The 20,240-nt window shown below is 48.6% G+C and overlaps 6 protein-coding genes across 6 annotated transcripts; 4 read left to right on the forward strand and 2 right to left on the reverse strand.

Annotated features, from left to right (window-relative positions):
- Nucleotides 1–225: 225 nt before the first annotated feature.
- Nucleotides 226–3,232, forward strand: EDB82DRAFT_552707 (Piwi domain-containing protein; the record flags this gene model as incomplete). The annotated part of the gene is made up of 2 exons (XM_025733377.1): nucleotides 226–567; nucleotides 620–3,232. 2 exons carry the CDS (start codon nucleotides 226–228, stop codon nucleotides 3,230–3,232), a joined length of 2,955 nt encoding a protein of 984 aa, XP_025587708.1.
- Nucleotides 3,233–4,430: 1,198 nt separating this feature from the next.
- Nucleotides 4,431–5,860, forward strand: EDB82DRAFT_493123 (uncharacterized protein). The gene has a single exon (XM_025733364.2). It carries the CDS (start codon nucleotides 4,450–4,452, stop codon nucleotides 5,692–5,694), a length of 1,245 nt encoding a protein of 414 aa, XP_025587707.2. The 5' UTR covers nucleotides 4,431–4,449; the 3' UTR covers nucleotides 5,695–5,860.
- EDB82DRAFT_493128 (Saccharopine dehydrogenase) lies at nucleotides 5,861–7,904 on the reverse strand. Its single transcript, XM_025733353.2, has 9 exons — nucleotides 7,408–7,904; nucleotides 7,349–7,359; nucleotides 7,192–7,295; nucleotides 7,121–7,138; nucleotides 6,877–7,069; nucleotides 6,561–6,829; nucleotides 6,256–6,507; nucleotides 6,091–6,196; nucleotides 5,861–6,037 (listed from the first exon to the last, which is right to left on the reverse strand). The coding sequence occupies exons 1-9, from the start codon at nucleotides 7,774–7,776 to the stop codon at nucleotides 6,007–6,009; spliced, it is 1,353 nt and encodes a 450-aa protein (XP_025587706.1). The 5' UTR covers nucleotides 7,777–7,904; the 3' UTR covers nucleotides 5,861–6,006.
- Nucleotides 7,905–12,396: 4,492 nt separating this feature from the next.
- EDB82DRAFT_454248 (major facilitator superfamily domain-containing protein) lies at nucleotides 12,397–14,648 on the forward strand. Its single transcript, XM_025733342.2, has 3 exons — nucleotides 12,397–13,308; nucleotides 13,365–13,908; nucleotides 13,967–14,648. The coding sequence occupies exons 1-3, from the start codon at nucleotides 12,654–12,656 to the stop codon at nucleotides 14,343–14,345; spliced, it is 1,578 nt and encodes a 525-aa protein (XP_025587705.1). The 5' UTR covers nucleotides 12,397–12,653; the 3' UTR covers nucleotides 14,346–14,648.
- A 43-nt stretch (nucleotides 14,649–14,691) lies between these two features.
- On the forward strand, nucleotides 14,692–16,201 carry EDB82DRAFT_493134 (uncharacterized protein). The gene has a single exon (XM_025733331.2). It carries the CDS (start codon nucleotides 15,077–15,079, stop codon nucleotides 15,704–15,706), a length of 630 nt encoding a protein of 209 aa, XP_025587704.2. The 5' UTR covers nucleotides 14,692–15,076; the 3' UTR covers nucleotides 15,707–16,201.
- Nucleotides 16,145–19,236, reverse strand: EDB82DRAFT_421041 (lethal giant larvae like, C-terminal-domain-containing protein; the record flags this gene model as incomplete). The annotated part of the gene is made up of 3 exons (XM_025733320.2): nucleotides 16,145–16,875; nucleotides 16,931–19,035; nucleotides 19,118–19,236. 3 exons carry the CDS (start codon nucleotides 19,234–19,236, stop codon nucleotides 16,145–16,147), a joined length of 2,955 nt encoding a protein of 984 aa, XP_025587703.2.
- Between the last annotated feature and the right edge of the window lie 1,004 nt (nucleotides 19,237–20,240).

The following is a 20,240-nucleotide window of genomic DNA, read 5'->3' on the forward strand; positions in this document are numbered from 1 at the left end:
CACTACCTCTACGACCGGTAAGTCCTCTCTCTTTCATCTCCCCAAAGCTCAGACATCTCGTCTCCTTTGGCTACAAATACCCTCCTCTTCCCTCAGAAGCCTTTCTTCATCCACTCTTCCTTCACATCTCCACCACACACCTTCATCACACACTTCTTCATATCTCAACTTCACTTGAAACACACGCGCACACATCAACTAACTTCTTCAGATTTATCTGTCACCATGTCGGACAGAGGTCGCTCACCCGCTCCGGGGGGGCCCTCAGGCTCGGGAAGACGACCTTCCCAGTCCCCAGCGCGATCCGCAACTGGCTCCGCTGGCGGACCTGCTGGCGGCTATGCCAAACCACTTGGTTACGATCCTGCCAGACTTGTTGTAAAGCAGGAAGATCAAGGCAACACCCGTATGGAGTTGCCTCCTGATGCCTACATCTCTGAGACCAAGAAGGACATGTTCACTCTTCGAGAAGGTCGCTTCAACACTGAGGGCAAGCCGGAAATGATCGAGGTCAATCAGTACCGAATGACCAAGTTTGACTTCAACAAGAAGATCTACCAGTACGATGTAAGTATCTATGAATCTAGATTGTGCCTGCCTGTGCTAATGACAAATTCAGGTCGTTCTGTCGCCCAGCCCCGACAAGATTGGTCCGGTCATGAAGAAGATTTGGGCTCATCCCGTCACTATCAAGACCATGAAGCCCTACAAACTCGAAATGTGGCTCTTCGACGGCAAGAAGCTGGCCTGGAGCCCTGCACTCGTCGATCGTGGTGAGCTTCGTTTCTCAGTCGACTTGGACGAAGGTCAACGCCCTCCTGGTGCCAAGCCTCGAGAAGGCGGCAAGTTCTTGGTCACTATCCGAAAGACCACCGAGATTCAAGTCGCTGCCCTCCAGGGATACTTGTCTCACAAGATGTCGTTCAACAACAGTGTTCAAGAGGCACTGAACTTCATTGACCATCTTGTTCGACAGTTCCCATCAAAAAACCTGCTCGCTATCAAGCGAAACTTCTACCAGACTGGTCGGCCTGGAGCTCCTCTTCAAGATGGAGCTATCGTTGAGGTTCACAAGGGAACTTACGCTTCGGTTCGAATGAGTGACAACTTGAAGCAAGGTGGTGTCGGACTTGGCTACAACATTGATGTGGCCAACACCTGTTTCTGGATCGGCAACCAGCCATTGGACAAGATGGCTTGCAACTTCCTCGCTACTAGTGACCCCAGTAAGTTCCGGGGACACACTCCCGCTACCCTCAATGAGATTCTCAAGCCTGTCCGGGGAAAGAAAGGATGGGAGTCATCCGACGCATTCAAGCAGCTCCGCAAGTTGCGACGTCTCAAGTTCAAGGTCAAGCACAAGGGCCGAAAGAACGAGGACAAGCTCTACACCATCCAGGACTTCGCCTTCGACTCCAAGTATGGTGAGGCCGGTCACACTGCCCGCACCGAAACCTTTGAGAAGAATGGGCAGCAAGTCTCAGTCTATGACTACTACAAGAAGATGTACAATGTCACTCTGCGACTTTCCCATCTCCCTCTCATCAATGCTGGTAAGGGTGGCTACATTCCCATGGAGCTTGCTTTCGTCGAGAGCATGCAGCGCTACCCTTTCAAGCTTAACTCAGACCAGACAGCTGCGATGATCAAGATCGCTGTCACCCGCCCTGCCGTTCGCAAAGCCGACATCCAAAAGGGAGCTGCCGCTCTTCAGATCGGCCAAGATCCTTATCTGAAGGAGTATGGTGTCAATTTCGAAGCCCAATTTGCGAAGACCGAGGCTCGTATTTTGCCTCCTCCCACTGTCAGGTTTGGCCAGGGCACAGCGGAACCCAAGTTTGCTGGTCGTTGGGACTTGCGAGGCAAGAAGTTCTTCAAGCAGAACACTGCCCCTCTCATGAACTGGGGCTTCGTTGCTTGTGAAGCACCTGTCCCCCAGGCTGTTCTTCAGGCATTTGCCACGACTTTCAAGACCACCTTCCTTGGCCATGGTGGCAAGGTTACTGGCGAGCCACAGCTCTTGAACGCACCTAGCAACCTGCGTTTCGAACCCGGAAAGCTTGTCGAATGGGCACATGAGGAGATCACCCGCCGAAAGGGTTACACTCAACTCTTGTTCATTGTCGTGTCCAAGAAGAACAGTGGTACCTACGAACGCCTCAAGAAGTCTGCTGATTGCAGATACGGCATCCTCAGCCAAGTTGTCCTTGGTAGCCATGTGCAAAAGAACAATGGTCAGTACCACTCCAACGTTTGCATGAAGGTGAACGCCAAGCTTGGTGGTGCTACTGCCTGCACGCCTCCTCTGTGGAAGACTCCTACATTCTTCCCCCCCAGCCGCCCAACTATGATTATAGGCTGCGATGTCTCCCATGCCGCTCCCGGTGGTGCGACTGCCTCAGTTGCTTCCATGACAATGTCTGTGGACCCCAACGCTACTCGATACGCTGCAGTTGCCGAGACGAACGGTTATCGTGTCGAGATGCTCACTCCCTCCAACATCCGCTTCATGTTTAGAGAACTCATTCCTCAGTGGCGACACAACCACCAAGGACAGCTACCTGCGCACCTGATCTATTTCCGCGATGGCGTTAGTGAAGGCCAGTTCGCTCATGTATTGGAGCAGGAGGTATCTGAGATCAAGAAGCACCTCGGAAGCATCCTTCCCGCCGGCAAGATGCCCAAGTTCACTGTCATCATTGCCACGAAGCGTCACCACATCCGCTTTTTCCCTCAGAAGGGTGACAAGAATGGCAACCCTCTGCCTGGCACTCTTGTTGAGAAGGAAGTCACTCACCCATTCATGTTTGACTTCTACCTTAACTCTCATGTTGCTATTCAGGGAACCGCCCGACCAGTCCACTACTCGGTGATTCTGGATGAGATGAAAATGCCTGTCAATGATCTTCAAAAGATGATCTACCAGCAGTGCTACTCCTATGCCCGATCCACTACCCCTGTCTCCCTTCACCCGGCTGTTTACTACGCGCACCTCGCTAGCAACCGAGCTCGCGCCCACGAAAACATTGCCACCAGTGATGGATTCAGAACTGGTGCCAAGGGACATGAGATTGCTCGAGAGAAGCAAGCTCACGGAGTCACTTCATCGGCTCCTAACAGGACCGCTGACGCGCCCCCTCTGATCCGTCTGGGAGGCCCTTGCCACCAGACTCCTGCTGATGGTGAGCAGCGACAACGCGACTTCTTCCGCAGTACCATGTGGTACATCTAATTCTCACGGTGATGTTGATGCAATCTATGGATAATAATCATGGACTTGCAACGGGGATGGACAATGATAAACGATGAACGGTGAAGGATGATGATGATGATGGAGAGAGAGGTGATCGCTTGGGAGGAGGGACGGGCATGGATAATGCGAGCGATTACATTTCTGAACCAAAGCTAGCGCTGAAGCAGCAGCAGAGTTACAGAAACACACAAACTAAAAGGGGCGACCGGTTTGGAGGGAAGTGGCGGTGGAGGTTGATTTCACTTGTACTATACACAATAGTTCTAGATCAATTCTAACCATATGATCTGGGAAATATCTTTTCTTGCTCTACGTGAAGCACAATGTCGAGTATAAGTAGTAGGAAGTGACTGTTCAAGAGCACTTGAAGCTGAGATATCTTCAAGTGTTGTCATACACCTTGGGCTGGATCATGGTCTACACCACCTCACTGTGCTCGACAGGATTGAAGGCCTCAGAGGCCTACGCGCACCAACAGTTGTAATATTGATTTGAGGTCCGGAAGCAAAGTACTGGATGAGGCAAGATGCTTGCGGTAGTGGCAAATGTCTCAGTCAATATGAACAGGCCGGGCCGTCTCGGGTACCCGCCTTCTTTGCCTCAAGCAGTCCAGTTTTTGGAGACTTACAGTTTAACGTAGGTGAGGGGAAGATGTTGAAGGCCATACTGATATTGGGAAACAATAATTCTTAGTGAAATAAGACCAAGGCGAATGATGAAGAGAAGCAGACAAATCTCGACGAAGATACATAGAATGCTTCAAAGATGGATATAAGTTAACAACAACGATGTTGCTGTATTGCACCCATATGCTACCCAGAACAATAATGGATTCCGATAGAACAATCTCTGAATCCTTCATTGTAGGGTAAATACAGCAAGATGCTTTCTCCCAACGTGTGGCCGACGATCGAACCATGTGAAACACGCCCATTCCTAACGTCGAAGCCATGACTCCGATGAGATCTTCGGCATGACCAATTCACGAGAACTAGGTGTCTCAGATTCTCCTACAAGCCTGAAAACGGCTGATCGGTTCATCAAAAACCCAAAAGCAGTACTTGGAACCAGGCTGTGCTGAGGACGGTTGCGGAGTCTGGTCGTCACAAGATGTATTCTAAGAATCATACCAATAGGAAATCCCAAAGCCAAGACTTTTGAAGAAAAAGATAAATATCAACCGTTTCTCAGCTCTTATGGTTTCGAATCATCTCGTTCACTCACCCAGTTTAGTCACTCACTCATTCTTTGTGCATTTGAAGTCAGTCAGTCAGTCAGTCACTCTTTATTTTTCTTTTCAGTATTTCTACACAGTCAAAATGTTGCAATCACTGTTCCTTGCCAGCGTCCTGGCAGTCGGCATCTACGCCCAGTCAACTCCCGACCCTGCTCTCACAGCAAACGGAGCTTTCCAACACCTCGGCTGTGTAGCCATCAGACCTGGAACCTTTCCTCGACAGCTCAACCTAGGTCAGGCGGGGTGTACTTCAACTTGCTCATCGAACGGAAATATCATCGGATTTCGTGGAAACAGCTGTGTCTGTGACCGGCTTGACCTCTCCGATCGTCCTATCTCGTACCGCGTTGTAAAGGTAGACAACTCCCTCTGCACTCAATGGTGCGATCCAGCCGATAGGTCCAAGGGAACATGCGGAGGTGCATTGGTACAAGGATGGCCCATCTACGATCTTTACAAGAGAAACAACGCTCAGATCGTCTTTGAGAATTTCCCGAGTGCAACGCCAACTCCCATGTCGAGCGTTTATCCTCCTGCTCCGACTGGCGGACCCAAGCCCGGCGATGTGTGGCATGAGTGCCCACCGCACGTTGTTGACTGCCCCTATCGCAACAAGTGTCCCAATGGGAAGTGTCATTATGTGCCCAAGCCCATTGTCAAGCCTTGCTATGGGTGTTCTTACAATGGTACTGGAAACTGGACGGCTCCTACTTGCCCCCCTGGTGGCTGCGGCAATGGTAGTAAGCCTGCTCCAGTTCCAGTTCCAGTTCCTGTCCCGGTCCCCAACCCTCCTTGCAAGGACTGCGGCAACGGGGGTGGAGGTAACGGCGGAAATGGTGGCAATGGAGGCAACGGTGGGAACGGCGGAAATGGTGGTAATAACGGTGGCAACGGCGGAAATGGTGGTAATAACGGTGGCAACGGCGGCACTGGTGGTAATAACGGTGGCAACGGCGGCACTGGGGGTAACGGCGGAAATGGTGGCTCAGGAGGTAACGGAGGTAGTGGCAGTAACGGAGAAAACGGAGGCAACGGAGGGCCTGGTGGTGGTGGCAGCTCCGGCAACGGCTCCGACGGTCAAGATGGCTCTGGTGGAAACGGAGGGGACACACCTCCCGTCATCGTCAACTCGGCCGTCAAGATCCAAAGCGCAAGCTTTATAACGTTTTTTCTAACATTCTCGTTGGCCTTCATTCTTTTATAGGCCTTGGAGACGATCTTTTCTTCCATTGGGGGTTTGGATGTTGCGCATTTGTCTTTCTTTTACGCTTAAAGCATTGAAAAGGGGTAATGGGCGGTTGGCATAGAGCTTTGGCTTAATATAATATCACATCACATTATATCAGCGAGGTGAACAGTATTTTAGTACTTGGGTGTCATTAGTCTTTTATTTATTTATTTATTTATTTATTTCTCTTCACTTAACTTTTAGTATCGCGGTGCATGAGTCTCCGAATGGCTCGAAATTGTGAATGGCCTTGTATGATGTCTCTGTCCGCTGTATTTTTTAAATCACTTAAGCAATGATCTTCTCGATACACTCAATACTATGATTTGTTAGTGACTGCATCATCAAATAAACTGGATTGAGAAAACTTACCCGTAGTTGTTCTTGAGCTCGTTCATCAATGTCCTAGCAAGGCTGGGGTACACAGGGGCGACAACACCCTTGTCTGTGATGGTGCCGTCGAGGACCATCTTGGTGGCTATTGGCATGTTAGTATGTCTAGATACCAATCGTAAAAGACAAGAAGGATGAACGTACCAACACCACAAGGAACTCCGACCAGTCTGGACATGGCGGAGAAACCACCGGAGCCCTCAGGGGCACCGTACTCAACGAGAGTGGAAGTCCAGGTGTTCTGGCTACCATCCTTGTTGATGACCTCGAAAGTGTGCTGGAGGAACACAAGGTCACGCTCGCCCTTCTCGTAAGCCATCTTCTGCTCGAGAGAGGCGCAAAGGGTGTCAAGAGCGGTTCCGCGGGGGGTGATGTTAACATCAGAGAGGACACCAACTGTAATATGTTATCAGCATAGGCTCATATGGCTGGCAAGTATATATACTTACTCCACTTGAGTCCAGCCAGCACTTGGCTCTTAACAGACTCGTCCTTGAAAGAGGTCTTGGAGAGGACAGCCTTGATCAGGTCCTCCTCGCTTGATGAGTTGGCACCAATGAACTTCTGAAGAGCGTCCTTCCAGGGGATGGCCTGCTTGAAGAAGTCCTGCTCGTCGGTGCTGAGGAAGCCAATGTCGACGAGAGCCTTGACGAACTGAGGGAAGCCGTTGTAGCGCATGGTTCCTCGGACAACGGTCTCGGCATCGGGAATTCGGTATCTACCAAGGTCAGTCACTGCCTTTGAAGAGAGTACTGCACAACTTACCGCTCACGGTAGCCGGTGCTGTCTCGGTTTCCGTAGGCGACAAAGTTGAATCCCAGGTATCCACTGTGGTAAGGCTGAGCAGTGCTCATCAGGTCGACACCGGAGATGTCAACCAGCTTGTTGTCCTCGTAGTACTTGGCGTTGTTCTTGAGGGCCAGAAGGACACCACGGCTGCTCCAGCTGAACTTGTATCCTGTTTATAATTAGTGACGGCGTTGGGTGTAGTGATTGGAGCTCGAGTTACCTAGAGGGTTGTTGGAGTCTATAATGTGATTAGCTTTGGACTACAGTGAGGCATTGGGACGAATTGCGTACTCTCAGGGGCGGGGAGACCACCACAGTAGCTCTTGAAGGACTTGATCTTGCCTCCCTCCTGTTGGATACGGTCGATGAAGTCGACAGCGTAGAGGTGGTCGACACTAAATATAGTTAGTGAATAGAAAGGGGTGATGATGTCTGTCGAAGGGCATACCCAGGGTCAACCTAGAGTTGTCAGCAAGCTTCAATTGAAGGATTGGGTGATCAACTTACACCAATCTCGTTGAGGACGGTAATACCAGCGGCCTTGGCCTCCTCGTGGAGCTCCTCCATGGCAGGAGAGACGTAGGAGGTGGTGACGACATTCTTCTTAGCCTTGATAGCGGCCTTGATGACGGCAGCATGGAATGTGTAAGGGATCAGAGAGATGGTGACATCGTGCTCAGAGACGGCCTGCTCGAGAGCGGCGGAATCGTTAACGTCGAGGCTGATGGCCTTGGTGTTGTCGTAAGTACCGGCGAGGTTCTTGGCCGAAGCGAGAGTACGGCAAGCAACAGTGACTTGAACACCGGCCTTGGAGAGGACCTCGACGGCAGGAGTGGCAACGAAACCGGAACCGAGAAGAAGAGCTGATTGAGGCATTGTTGACTTTGACGATGTATTGATTACAGTTGTTAATGAAAAAAATATTCTCCAAAGTTAAAACAAGCAAAAGAATTTCAAGCACCTCTTTCCCTTTCTTGTCAATCAAGCTTGACGTTCGTTGGTTGGCCCCGCATAACGAGGGGCAGTAGCCAGCAGCAGCCAGCAGTATAATACGTAGTTCCGGCTATCGGAGGAGCCGGGGGTCATCCCACCCGATGTCGGGCTATTCGCTGGGGAAGAGAATAAACCCGTAACAAAGCGTTGATTTAAAACGATAAAAGCCTGGGGCTGGCCAGTTGCTTTGCTTTGCTATGACGAAACTACGGGTAAAAGTGGACATTGAATGTTGATAATGTTGATTGTGAGTCGTTGCCGGACCAAAAAGGCATGCGACACCGATGAGGATGGACTTTTCATCAGTAATAACTTGAGCTATCAGACTTTGAGATGAGCCCCATCAAACGATTAATAACTTGTAGAGCTTTTCAACAATAAATTGAGGCTCAAACATATATACAACAAGCTAGTTAGTCAATCGATAAGCAGTAGGAAAGCATCACAGGTGATGCCCTGCGCGGTGATTGCCCTCTAATCTGTCTTAGTCGCCAGCATGATGGACGATTTCATCAACAACCACAAAGACCAGAAACAATGAACAATTTGTTTATTCGACTCAACCTGTAGCTCCAGCAAACAGACTGTGGTTATTTTGATGGAAACGCTCATCAGCATGTGTCAGAGATAAGGATTACTCGCTTTTGTGGTTGTTAGCATATGAGGTATCCCTTGACGGCCAGAATGTCCCTCCAGAAGACACCATAAACTTTTAAATAAGCATAAAGAGTCGAAATAATGTTTGAAATGCTTATTGAGATTGCAACTTATTGTTTCCTAAACTATCCTAACTATCCTAACTTTATCATGGGCGGCCCCAACGTCTAAGCTAACATGCGACGAACAAACTCAATCAAGACTTTAATCCAACGACCCTGCGTCTGCCAAATAATGCAGAGTACATCTTGTCAAGTTAAAAATTTAATTGCATTCAATGTTGATGTCAATATATGAACGTTGAAAGCCTTGTGGCGGGCTGTGTACTTTGTGAAAACGAGTTGGCAGGCAGTTGAGTTTCATCAAGCGCCCGACAAAGCTTTCATGACTCGATTCATTTGATCCATTATGGGGCGCGTTTCATGGCGACATGAACAAAAAAGTGTATTAACTTGGACAACAGTTTGTTGGGCCAGATAAACGGCCATTTAGCGGTCACCAGGCTGGCCTTCGGATTTAGGCAGATATCCAGCAAAGGACAGCACCGCCCCAGAGCGACTCGACTCCAATTACAATTCTCTGTAAACCTGTGTTGCGATCTTTTAAACTATACCCGGATGAGATTGATAGTTTGTCACACTTCTCAATGGGCGCAATAAAGCTATGGCCAGTCGGTGTAGATGGTAACGGCTTCTCAGGAGTGTTCCCCGGGCGGACATGCGTGGCCCGATCCGCCCGCTGCCAGGTTTGAAGCTTGATCCCAAAGAGTCAAATCTATTTTGAAAGTAGAAGAACTACTGCAAGATCCTTTTTCCCCTGTAAGGCCGGATTTGGATGCATTTGTCGCAAATGGAAAGGTGGACTTGCAGGTGAGACCTGGTTCCAAGCCAACTCCGATGACCTGGTTGACCGAGAGGCGAGTACGAATCTTCCCATTTACAATATGATAGAAATTTTGCGAAGAGCTGCAGGTATGCTTAAACTCGTCAACGATGAACCTGGAGGGTGTGCTTTCTTACCTCTCAAACACCCTCGAGTCAGTTAGCATCCAGGTGGTAGTGGCTGGGCAAGGCTAACCAGAAATAAAAGATGGCAACACTTTGTACCAAGACTGTTGGTTGATACACAATTCCCCTGCAGTTGGTTGCGATGGATTTTCCTTGGTAGGAGTGGATGGATGGATGAATGAATTGCAGTGTAGTGTGTCTCGAGCACGCCCCCTATCTTCACTAACGGGACAACGGATTCATCGCAAGCCTGTTCCAGCTCAACAGCCTTACTTTGGGGACTTGAATACTCATCCCCAAGTTGATTCTACTTGCATATTGCAATCTTACTGGTTTTCCAATTAATTATAGCACCATGAAAACCCTGCCTTAGCGGTGAGGTGATGATGGCCAGTGATGCCTGCTTGATATGTATCGAAGAAGGTACTGGCACGGTAGGTACAAAGGAAGGCGCCACCGGGGGTAACTTATGCCTTTACTCCCTTGGGTTATGGGAAAGTGCTCACTCCGTTCTTTCCTCTTCTCTCTTTCATGTCTCCATCAATTTGAAGTTTACGCTTCGCCGACCGTGTCATTTCCATCTTGTCTCTTGTCTCACTTTCTTCTTGGTCTTCGTTCCTGTCGACTCCAGAATGCCGCACCCCATCTTTGATCGTAGTGACATAACCTCCGAGACCGACACGCGAGAGATCCTAGACATGGCGACGACTCTGTGACAACAAGTCTCACCCTGTCTCAGTCCATGTCAGCTCATCGAGCTACTCCAGCCCGACCGTAGAACCTCGATGCCATCAAACAAAACGCCCCTTTACAATGCGCCGACATAATCTTCGACAGTACTTGCTTTTGGAGGTGGTCCACAATCACTTTCCTCCAGATACATGTCGTCTACATGCTAGTGTCTGGAAGTAGACGCGACTACGTGAGATTATTTAAAAGACATGTCTCCAGCACATCAGTGGTGACACTACTCAAACACGACCAAGATTACCCCAGCTATCTCAAGCAGCTATAATACCATCGTCCATTTCGAACTCGAAGTTTACAAACCAACCTTCTCCACTTGTGTGTAAATGTCGAAGCCGATCAATGATAACATTGTCGATGGTGATACATATTCATAGTAAGCCCTCCTCGCCCCTGTCTGACAATAAGACAATGCCACTACTTTAATCCCTCCGGCGTGTCTTTGTTGAAATCATTCACTGACCGGTACGAACTTCAACAGCGGTTCTACTTGCGAAAGTCGGAACTTGATAGTTCATCGAAGGAATTCGGATTCCTTTACAGATGAAGAGTATCAGTTCCGAATTGATACTTTTGTCAAAAGAACTCTCGAAGATGACCCCGTCTCGGCCCGGCTTAGACGTCGCACACGTCGTAGACCATCCTATGACTTCCAATACATCTTTGAGTTATTGGTATTTCATTTCTTCCCATTCTTGAATCGCCCGCGTCATCATTTGCTCGGGGTCTGGGGCGAAGGGTATAACGCGACTGGACCTTTCGGTGGACCACCCCGAGACTGGCTCGCCAGGATACGTACCGGACAAGTCCCATCTGAACTGATTGGTATCGGCACTCAGTTCGGCGATTATTGATCATTTACAATCCTTCTTAAGTCTCTGTGTTGCGGCTAGTATGCAATCTGACTTGAACCACTATGCCAGAGACGATTCGCAACGCTGCTACAATACGATAGTAAGACCGTTCATTGTAATACACAGTTTTCTGCAAGACTCATGCTGATGTATCTTACAGGCATCCAACCCTCGATCACCTTGGACAATCTGCACCGACCCTTATGCGACAAGTTCAATTCCACCGATCCCGACTCCTATACACCCTGTCAGGGGATCTACAAGCGGTTGTTAGCATATGGCTGATTAATGAGGCGACCCAAAACAGCCAGATGCTGATTCCTTTGTCAACTTTCGTATTTGTTTTCCATTTTCTTATACGTTCCCAACTTGGGTGCCCTTCTCTTGCGTCGCTCCATTCCCGAGTCGACACATACTGTGCATTTTACTACACCAAGCACTCTTAATTTTCCCATTCCACGCTACTGCCAATCATTTATCATAAAGTGTCATCTGCCGACAGGCTCTTGACCTCTCACTTGGCCCTTACAAATCCGTTTCTAAGGTTGTTCTGTCACTTGGGACTTTCCCACGAACAGATAGTGATGGGCCTCATTGTGTCACACATCGGCTTCTCTTGCATGAGCACCATCTTGATAAAGACATACTGTACTACCATTAATACAATTATAAAGGCTGCACGCCTCCCCCAAATGTTTATGAACCCCCACGCTCCATATTATCCCCGGTGACGCTACGAACGGTGTGGTTCAACATCCTAGCGCTGAACTTACCCCAGGCTCTCTCCACAACTTCCCCTCACTTACCGGCAATAAATGGAATTAAAAGGTTAGAGGAAAGCCTTGATAAATGCGACAGAGTGCAAAACATTGCCCACATTGGTGATTTGAGGAGATTTAAGACAAGAAAAGCCCACCAATGGAAATGCAATTGCTATTTCGCGAGAAACTGACTCAGGCTCGGTACACAAGGAACTTTCGGCGAGCCACAAGCATCGGAAACAAGATCAAGTGCCGAAATCCCGGGATTTCATGCATGACTGGCCGTCGTGGGGGCAACTGTACATGGTCATCGACTCATTGCGGTCTAAGATAGCCAAGAGAGGTAAGAGGGGGATCTTTGGGTTGCAGCGAGATCGGCATCTGAGATCTTATTGAGTCCGAGCTAAACATTCATGTATGGATATATAAGATGAGCACCTGGCCTTGGCCTCAGGGTATCATAAACGTTGCTGGAAGCATAGAAGACGAAATCAGCCAGCTTATGCTACTTAGACCATACCTCCTAGGCTGTTTATTCTTATATCCTAGTACTTAGGAGGCCAACATTTCTGCTACCCACCAGCCGAGGGAAAGAGGTCACGCTGTGCGACTCACGAAACAATCACTGGCCCGTCAGAACTCGGTTTCTGGAAGACTGGTGATAGGTGACGACTCTACAGATCGACCTTTTTTGCTTGGAGACGTACCCCAAATAGAAACAGTCCAATTTCACCATGGCTGACGGCATAGCCACCAAAGCTGAGCTCGAACAGGCTCGCGCAGAAGAGATGGAACAAACAGGAGACAACATCGCCAGAGTTGATAGTATTCGGTCTACACATCCGGACAAACCCCACGAGGATGGCATTTATGCACAAGCACTTGCACAATATCCAACCGACGACTCAATCGATCCAATCTTGGAAAAGAAGGTTAGGAGGAAATTGGACCGACTTATAATTCCCGTCCTTGGAGTTTGCTACTTCTTCTATTATGTCGACAAGACCACACTCTCATATGCTGCCATCTTTGGGCTAAAGGATGACCTTAGCTTGAAAGGGGATGAATACTCCTGGCTTTCCAGCAGTTTCTACTTCGGCTGGCTTGTCTGGGCCATCCCTTCGAACCTCTTGATGCAACGCAGTCCTCCTGGATATTACTTGGCCTTCAACATCTTTATGTGGGGTGCTCTCCTCATGACACAAGCTGCGGCAAACAATTTCGCTGGTCTTTTGGCTCTTAGAATTCTCTCGGGTGCATTTGAGGCCATTGCTGATCCAGCCTTCATGCTCATTACCTCGATGTATTTTACACGAGAGGAGCAGCCAAGTAGAATCTCAGCTTGGTATGCTTTCAATGGCGTGGGGGTTGCTGGTGGAGGTCTGATCGGTTAGTAACTGTTTTGTTTGGGCTTCTTTGATGTTTGGCTAACCGTCTCGTAACAGGCTATGCTATTGGCAACATCCATGGAGCACTTCAGTCCTGGCGATATGAGTTCCTTGTTGTCGGTGCCTTTTGTTCAGCTTGGGCGATCGTTCTTGTTCTGCTACTCCCGAATTCACCTCGTACTATTCGAGGTTTCTCACACGACGAAAAACTCGTCATGATCGCCCGAATGCGCCGCAATCAAACAGGGATCGAGCAACGCAGAATCAACTGGGGGCAAATCAAGGAAGCCTATCTTGACTATAAGACATGGCTATTCACATTACTCGGTTTTGTGTCTAACATTCCCAATGGTGGCATTTCCAACTTTTCGACACTTGTCATTAAAGGACTTGGTTTTGATACTTTGCACACTGCTCTTTTGGGTATCCCTCAAGGTGTTCTTGTTGTCATCTGGATTGGTCTAGGTGCTCTGGCGAACAAGTACATGCCACCGAACAGTCGCACACTTGTCAGCGCCATCTTCATGATCCCGACCATTGCTGGAGCACTTGGCTTTCTTCTTGCTCCTGCAGATGCATATGTTGGCCGTTTGATTTGCTTGTAAGTCTCCTTTGTGTTTCTTGCCTGATTATTGAAAACTTATCTAATATCCTCACAGCTACCTCACTGGCTCATATCAAGCATCCTTTGTTATCTGCCTATCCCTCATTACCTCAAATACCGGCGGCCAGTCCAAGAAAATGATTGTTTCTGGAATGATCTGGTTTGGTGCCTGCATTGGCAACATTGCAAGTCCATTTTTCTATCGCTCCGAACAAGCACCTTCGTACCCTCTTGGTATTGGCTCGCTCCTAGTAGCCAACTGCATAGAGTTTGTTCTTTTCTTTATCTTCAGATACGCTTTTAAGTGGGAGAACAAGAAGAAAGAAAAGCAACGTGAGGCTTTGCGTGCAGCAGGCCACGACGTTACTGCGAATGCGACCGCCTTCACCGACATGACGGACAAGGAGAACCCTAACTTTGAATATGTTTACTAGACCAGGTTATGGACTGCTTGAGTATGATACCAAATAGCTGGGTATAATAGTATAAATTCCACTTTAGGATAACCCGGTTCGTCTTAAGGTTACATTGCTGAGATGAACATACACGCATGCATATCGATCTCGGTCACAGCAACGTACAATCAACTCAAACTCTCAAATATTACGGGTATAAATCTAAGGAAAGTCTGATATTACATTATTTCCCGTGTTCTATTATTCCTGTTTTTCTTCTTCTTTGCAAAGCCGACAATTTTCAAAAAAAAAAAAAAGTGCCTGGTGTCAAACTTAAACAACCAAGTTGCTTGAGGAACAATGCATTGTTTCCATAATGTTCTATGCTGCCTGATCATTTATAGAAACAAGGAAGAATATTCATGTTTAAAATCATGTTCTTGTAGGACATATTATGTGAACACGCTCAAGTTCTGAGAACAATGTTCAACCAACAAAGCGATTGTTGATATTCAAAGGGTCACCATGTCAATAACTGCAGTACCCTTCACCTCCCTGGTAACATCACCTTGGCTTCCTTCGAACAACAAGATTCTTCCTACTATTTAAGCTGTAGAATCTGCTGCTCCAAATTAGAAACCTTCTCTTCCAAAAACCTCATTCTCACTCAACTTTGGGATATTTCATCACCACCAAACACACACACGGTATCCATCACTCACGATATCAAGTTTCTGGTAAGTATCCCTCCAAGAACCCCTTTTACTAATATGTTGCCACAGCAAAACGTCACAATGGCACCCACACCGACTCCCGCACCCGTATCGTCTTCCCCCAAAGAATCAGACACGCTTTACTGGGTGTCTACCGGTCTGGGCCTCCTTCTGGCTGTTACCCTAGTCATCATCCTTGGAATGTCCCTCCGTATTCGTGATTACATCGTCGAAAAACAGGAACAAGACAAGAGGCTCATGAAATTCCAAGACGCACTTAGAGACAGTGAGTCTGACAGAAAGGGACTCCAGCGAGAGGCAGATCTGCTGTCCGGAGAGCTGGCGAACTGGCGAACACTGCATGCCGAGTGCTGGGATGAAATGACTGTCACCGCTGCATATTGCCGAGAGCATCACAGCCGTAATCTCTCAGACCAATCAGACAAGAGGTCTGATTTCTCCTTCCAAGCTGAAGGTCCAGATGATGGTGGACCTGAGAGTCGAGCCGGTTGGGTCAGGATGGGACAAGTCAAGCGTGGAAAGCCGAGCCTAACGCCATTTTCTAACGGAGACGCGGCTCATTATGTTGTTAATGGGCGTCGGCAAGTTCCTCAGCAGATTCAGTTTGGGTCCATGTCCACGATTGATCTTGATCCCGATGATGAACAGGTAGATAACCTGTTTTGAGGGACGACGGTCAAGCACGCTGGGACCCCAACAGGGATCCAGATGCCCCAAATGATGCTCATGCTGGACATGGGCGACGGGAATGAAATTGCTGCAAGATCCAGGTGATCTGGTAAGTTCTCATCCCCCTCCCATTTCTCTTCGTTCTAAGGTCTTTTGGGTTATGGCTGGTGTTATTGCTGGTCTTTGATGCAAGGATATCGTTGTAAGTGCAACTGGTAGTTGAGTAGGTAAGTACTGAATAAAACTCCATTCCCCCGGAAAATTGATTTTCTACGATACGTAACGACGTTGTTTGTTAGTTGAACCGCCAAAACAGAAAATGCCTAGACATTGGCAGATTAATCAAGAATCCCATTGGTATCTAATCGTAAAATAACTGACCAGTTCTCTCGTCCACAGAAGAAGCCTTTGTTAGCTATACTTCATAACCCCTTTTTAGAAAAACTTGCTCTTGAGACCTCCCAGAACAACGTTCCTCTTTTGCTTGTTCAGGTATTTGTTAACATCATCTGCCCACCCGGCGCTGTTGTTCTGCAAATTTTCCATGTTGTCGCCCATTATATTCAACTTTTCCGTTCTTTCATTCAACTGCCGTGTCAGATAATCTCCCCATCCTTCTTGGCTGCTTGAACCAGCAGCTGGAGCCTGCTCGCCTGCTCGAGCCGCACGTTTCTCAGCAGCTGCTTCATCCATCATTCGCTTGCTGGGTGGCCTATCTGGCCCACCAACGAGAAGGTCGAGATCTTCGGGAGTGATAAACTGGCTACCCGCGATCCATTGCATATTTGAAATAGTTGGTCGAACTGGGCACTTGAGTTCAGGGTTGATCATGGTATCTGGAGATTGCTGCGGCCCCTTTCCTGCGCCCCAAACATGTATGACGGCCAACTCGCTGGGTCCTGACCACGCGAAGATATCGCCAGTTTGTGTTACAACAGAGTTGGTGGTCCTCGTCACATCTAGCATAGGAAGATCGGCCTTTCCGATGTCTTTGAGAGCAGGGATCGAAAAAGCTCGAGCAGTTCGATCGCCGAACAAGCCAACCACAGCGAAGCCCTGCAATTCAGTTTCTGCCACGCAGGCAGCATCGCATAGAATGTCATCAAACTCTTTTGATGCGCCCTTGGAATTGGCGGGTTTGAAGATTCGGATCTCTGTTTGCGTAACTAAATGATGGTCAGTTTTGTATTTACAACATTGTCATAATGTAGAGTAATTTACCTGCGACGAGTACACCATTGACCTGGCGTCCTTCTCTTAGGCTTGCCACGATCGGGCCGGTAGCAAGGGCAGGCTTGCCTGTATCAGCTTCAATGGGGCTGAGTGAGATGATCTTTCCATCGAACGCCACGACACCTGCGGGTTGCGCAGTATATGTGCCATCTTGGCCTGGCAGAATTTTGAAGGTAATGACTTTGCCCAAGTTTGTTCCCACGAAGCAGCAAATGCTCGAGTATTTGTCCTCATCCAGAGTCATGACACTGAACTCAATCACGACTGGCCACTCCTTTGGCGGCTCCGAAGAAGAGCTATGACCCTTCAAGAAGGAAGCTCGCTTGTCTTGCTTGGCAAAGTCTGTCATGGGTGCCTGGAAGATGATCGAAGGCCCCCGAAGATCAATCAAGGTAAGGAACCCAAGCTCTGAGCCTACGCCGACAAAGCCAACATTTGACACTTGCACAGCAGTAATGGGTCCCATCATCATCTCGTAGAGAACAAGGGGCTGCAAGCCTTCCTTCAACCCTGGTTCCGCTCTGGAGCTGATATCCGTGAGTCCCTTGGGATTTGGGTCAAGCTCTGGCATGTTGTCTTTACCGAAGAAACGGTTCTGGCCCCAACGGTAAATGATGGCTTCTCCTGTACGTGTACCAACAACGAACTCCCCTGTGCTGGTTGCCATATTCATGCAGGTGATCTCGACATCCTCATATCGATCAAGTGCCCGGGCAACATCGACTTGTAGCTGAGTTCCATTCTCAATTTCATCGGCATGTCCAGAATCCCAAATCCTGATGGTGCTATCGGCATGGGCAGCCTGTATAATGGTTCGTTCTTCGAATCTCTTTCGAGGTCGTGGTGCTTCGGCGCCTCCCTTGAGAAGTGGTTCACCTTGGTTGCGCTTCTCGAACATGGAGAGCCATCGAGGGCGTTCTAAGGCAGAAACATTGATCTTTGTTACGAAGGGATGAACAAAAGAGACAGACGGGTGGAGTTGGTTGGTAGGACTAATTGGGTAGCCAGAGGGGAAACTCAAGGTGATTAGTTCTCCAGAGGAAAGAAGAACAATGACAGCGATTGGGTCCTGTGCGCCGCCGAAATGAGGAGAGAATCGCGGAATGAGGAGAAAGTTGACTGCTTGGGCGCCAGAGGGAAGTTGGAGAAGAGACTGTCGTTTTCCGCGGCAGTAATTTGCGAGAATTTGCCATGTTGATGTCGCATAAACAGGTGTTTGTCCTAGATCAACAAATGTGAGACCTTTGGGCGATGCATCCATACGTTGCCCACCCGCAATTAGCAGACCACTATCGTCGCAGTTTTCCTTGCAGCACCAGGCAATCTTGGTAATGGGCTCACACAGAGCTGGCGCGGGTGTGGCGGATGAGGGCTGGTCAATGTCAAAGTCGGTCAACGTCCTCGCCATGACGACCTTTTCCGCCTTTGGATCCCAAAAGACCAAGCTTCCATCATCATGGACGGTCAAGACAAAGGTGCCGGATGGATGCCACAGCGCATGTGTAAGTCGTGGCTTTCGGACAGTCTCAACAGCTACACCATTGCCTCCCGGGGCGCCTGCAGGAATAACGTACTCGTAGTAGTTGACAGCCTTGGCTTGCTTAAACGAGTAGACAACAGCACCATGGGTGTAACCCAGCAGGAGCTTGCCAACATCTCTCGGGTGGAGTGACATGGTTATAAGGTTGGAAGTGGCTGCACCAGGGTTCCTTTCCTTCCAGAAATTAGGTAGTCTGAATGCGCGCGCCAAGTTTCCTCTGTCCAAGTCAAATGCCATGATGTCTCCATTGTAGAGGCCGATAAAAGCCCAATCAAGCATGGGATCAGTCACCATAGAGACGACCTGGCCAGCGACGACCATGGCAGCGACGCGCTCGCCAGTATCGATGTCCCATATTCCCAGCTCGTTCTTTGTGTCGACAGTAACAAGGCGGTTGGACGAGAATTGCACGATCTGGAATGATGTGGATCGGGGGGGCTCGAGTATCTTGTGCACACGTCGCTGTCCGAAGATGTAGACCTTGCCGGGGCCGAACTTGCTTTCACCGGTTCCAATGGCGAGGAGGGATTGGACTGGGTCGTATGCGTAACAGCTGTAAAAGGGCAGGGTCAGCCGGGTCAATTTGGGACATGACGATGGGTGGGAAGTTGGGAGATGATGATGCGCTTAGCTACCTGATTTGAGAGTTGATGCCATAACGAGCCTGATCATCGGGCATGAAGAGTTCAGGTCTGATGCTCGCTGATAGGTCATTCTGCATGCCCGCCTGCTTGCTGCGGAGGAAGGCCGCCATCTTGATGTGTACGTCGCCTTTTGACGATGGCGATGACTAGATTGACTGATTATACGAGGAACGCTATAAGATTCACTAACGGTGTGTATTTTAGAGCTTAAAGCTCTTACTTTGGAAGAGGAAAGAAAAGATGGAGGGAGAATAAAGAAAGACCTAGGATGAAGAGGAAAGAGGAAGGGACCTTTTGGTGGGGTTGGTTTGCGCAGTTGCCCACTGACGAAGTGCACTGTAACTTCCCAGTCCAAGATCCCCAAGACCCCAAGACCCTTGGCAACGGCAACGTCATCCCGTCCTATCACCGTGCGGAACACGACGGGTCGCAATTAATACTGTGACGTATTAAAACGGCTTTCATATCTTCTTTGTACGACACTCTAGAGTTGTTCTTTTCGTCAAACGCTTGAATGAAACGTACTTCGTGCAGTGTAACTCGGTATCAGCCTGAATCGGCGAAAGTCACTAGATTATTATTTACAAGTCAGGGCCCAATCCTGCAAGACAGTAGTAGGTACAGTATATCTTATCATCATTAGCCAATAAGCTCGACCCACGGCCAAGCCTGCACCGCCCCAAAGCAGGTGATTACAGCAAATGATTTCGGGCTTTGCTTTTTGTCCGCGCGGTCTGTGTTGTACAGCACCTAAATACCTAATGCAGTGGAATTAATTTACTGGCTGTAGTGATTGGTTTTAGTCCAAAGACGCACAGGTCAGGTTACATATAAAAACATCACGAGATCTATTCTGAGACTTCATAAGGCCTGAATGCATTACATGTTGATAAATTTGCACTAACACATTTTATGCAAACTGTATCGTACCTTTTTTTTTTGTTTGCTTTGGCAGCGGGACGTTCCTTGCTTGCCGTCGGGTTCTTGCATAGTTCCGCAGGGTCGAAAAATTAGCGCCAGACTAGTTAATGACTTGGGCCTTTTCGTTATTATCTATAGAGTATAGTTTGTCGATCTACGGTACGATTAATATCTATTTAGATCTTTTAATGGA

Source organism: Fusarium venenatum (assembly GCF_020744135.1).
Source record: "Fusarium venenatum strain MPI-CAGE-CH-0201 chromosome Unknown EDB82scaffold_1, whole genome shotgun sequence".
In the NCBI taxonomy this organism is placed as follows: Eukaryota; Fungi; Ascomycota; class Sordariomycetes; order Hypocreales; family Nectriaceae; genus Fusarium; species Fusarium venenatum.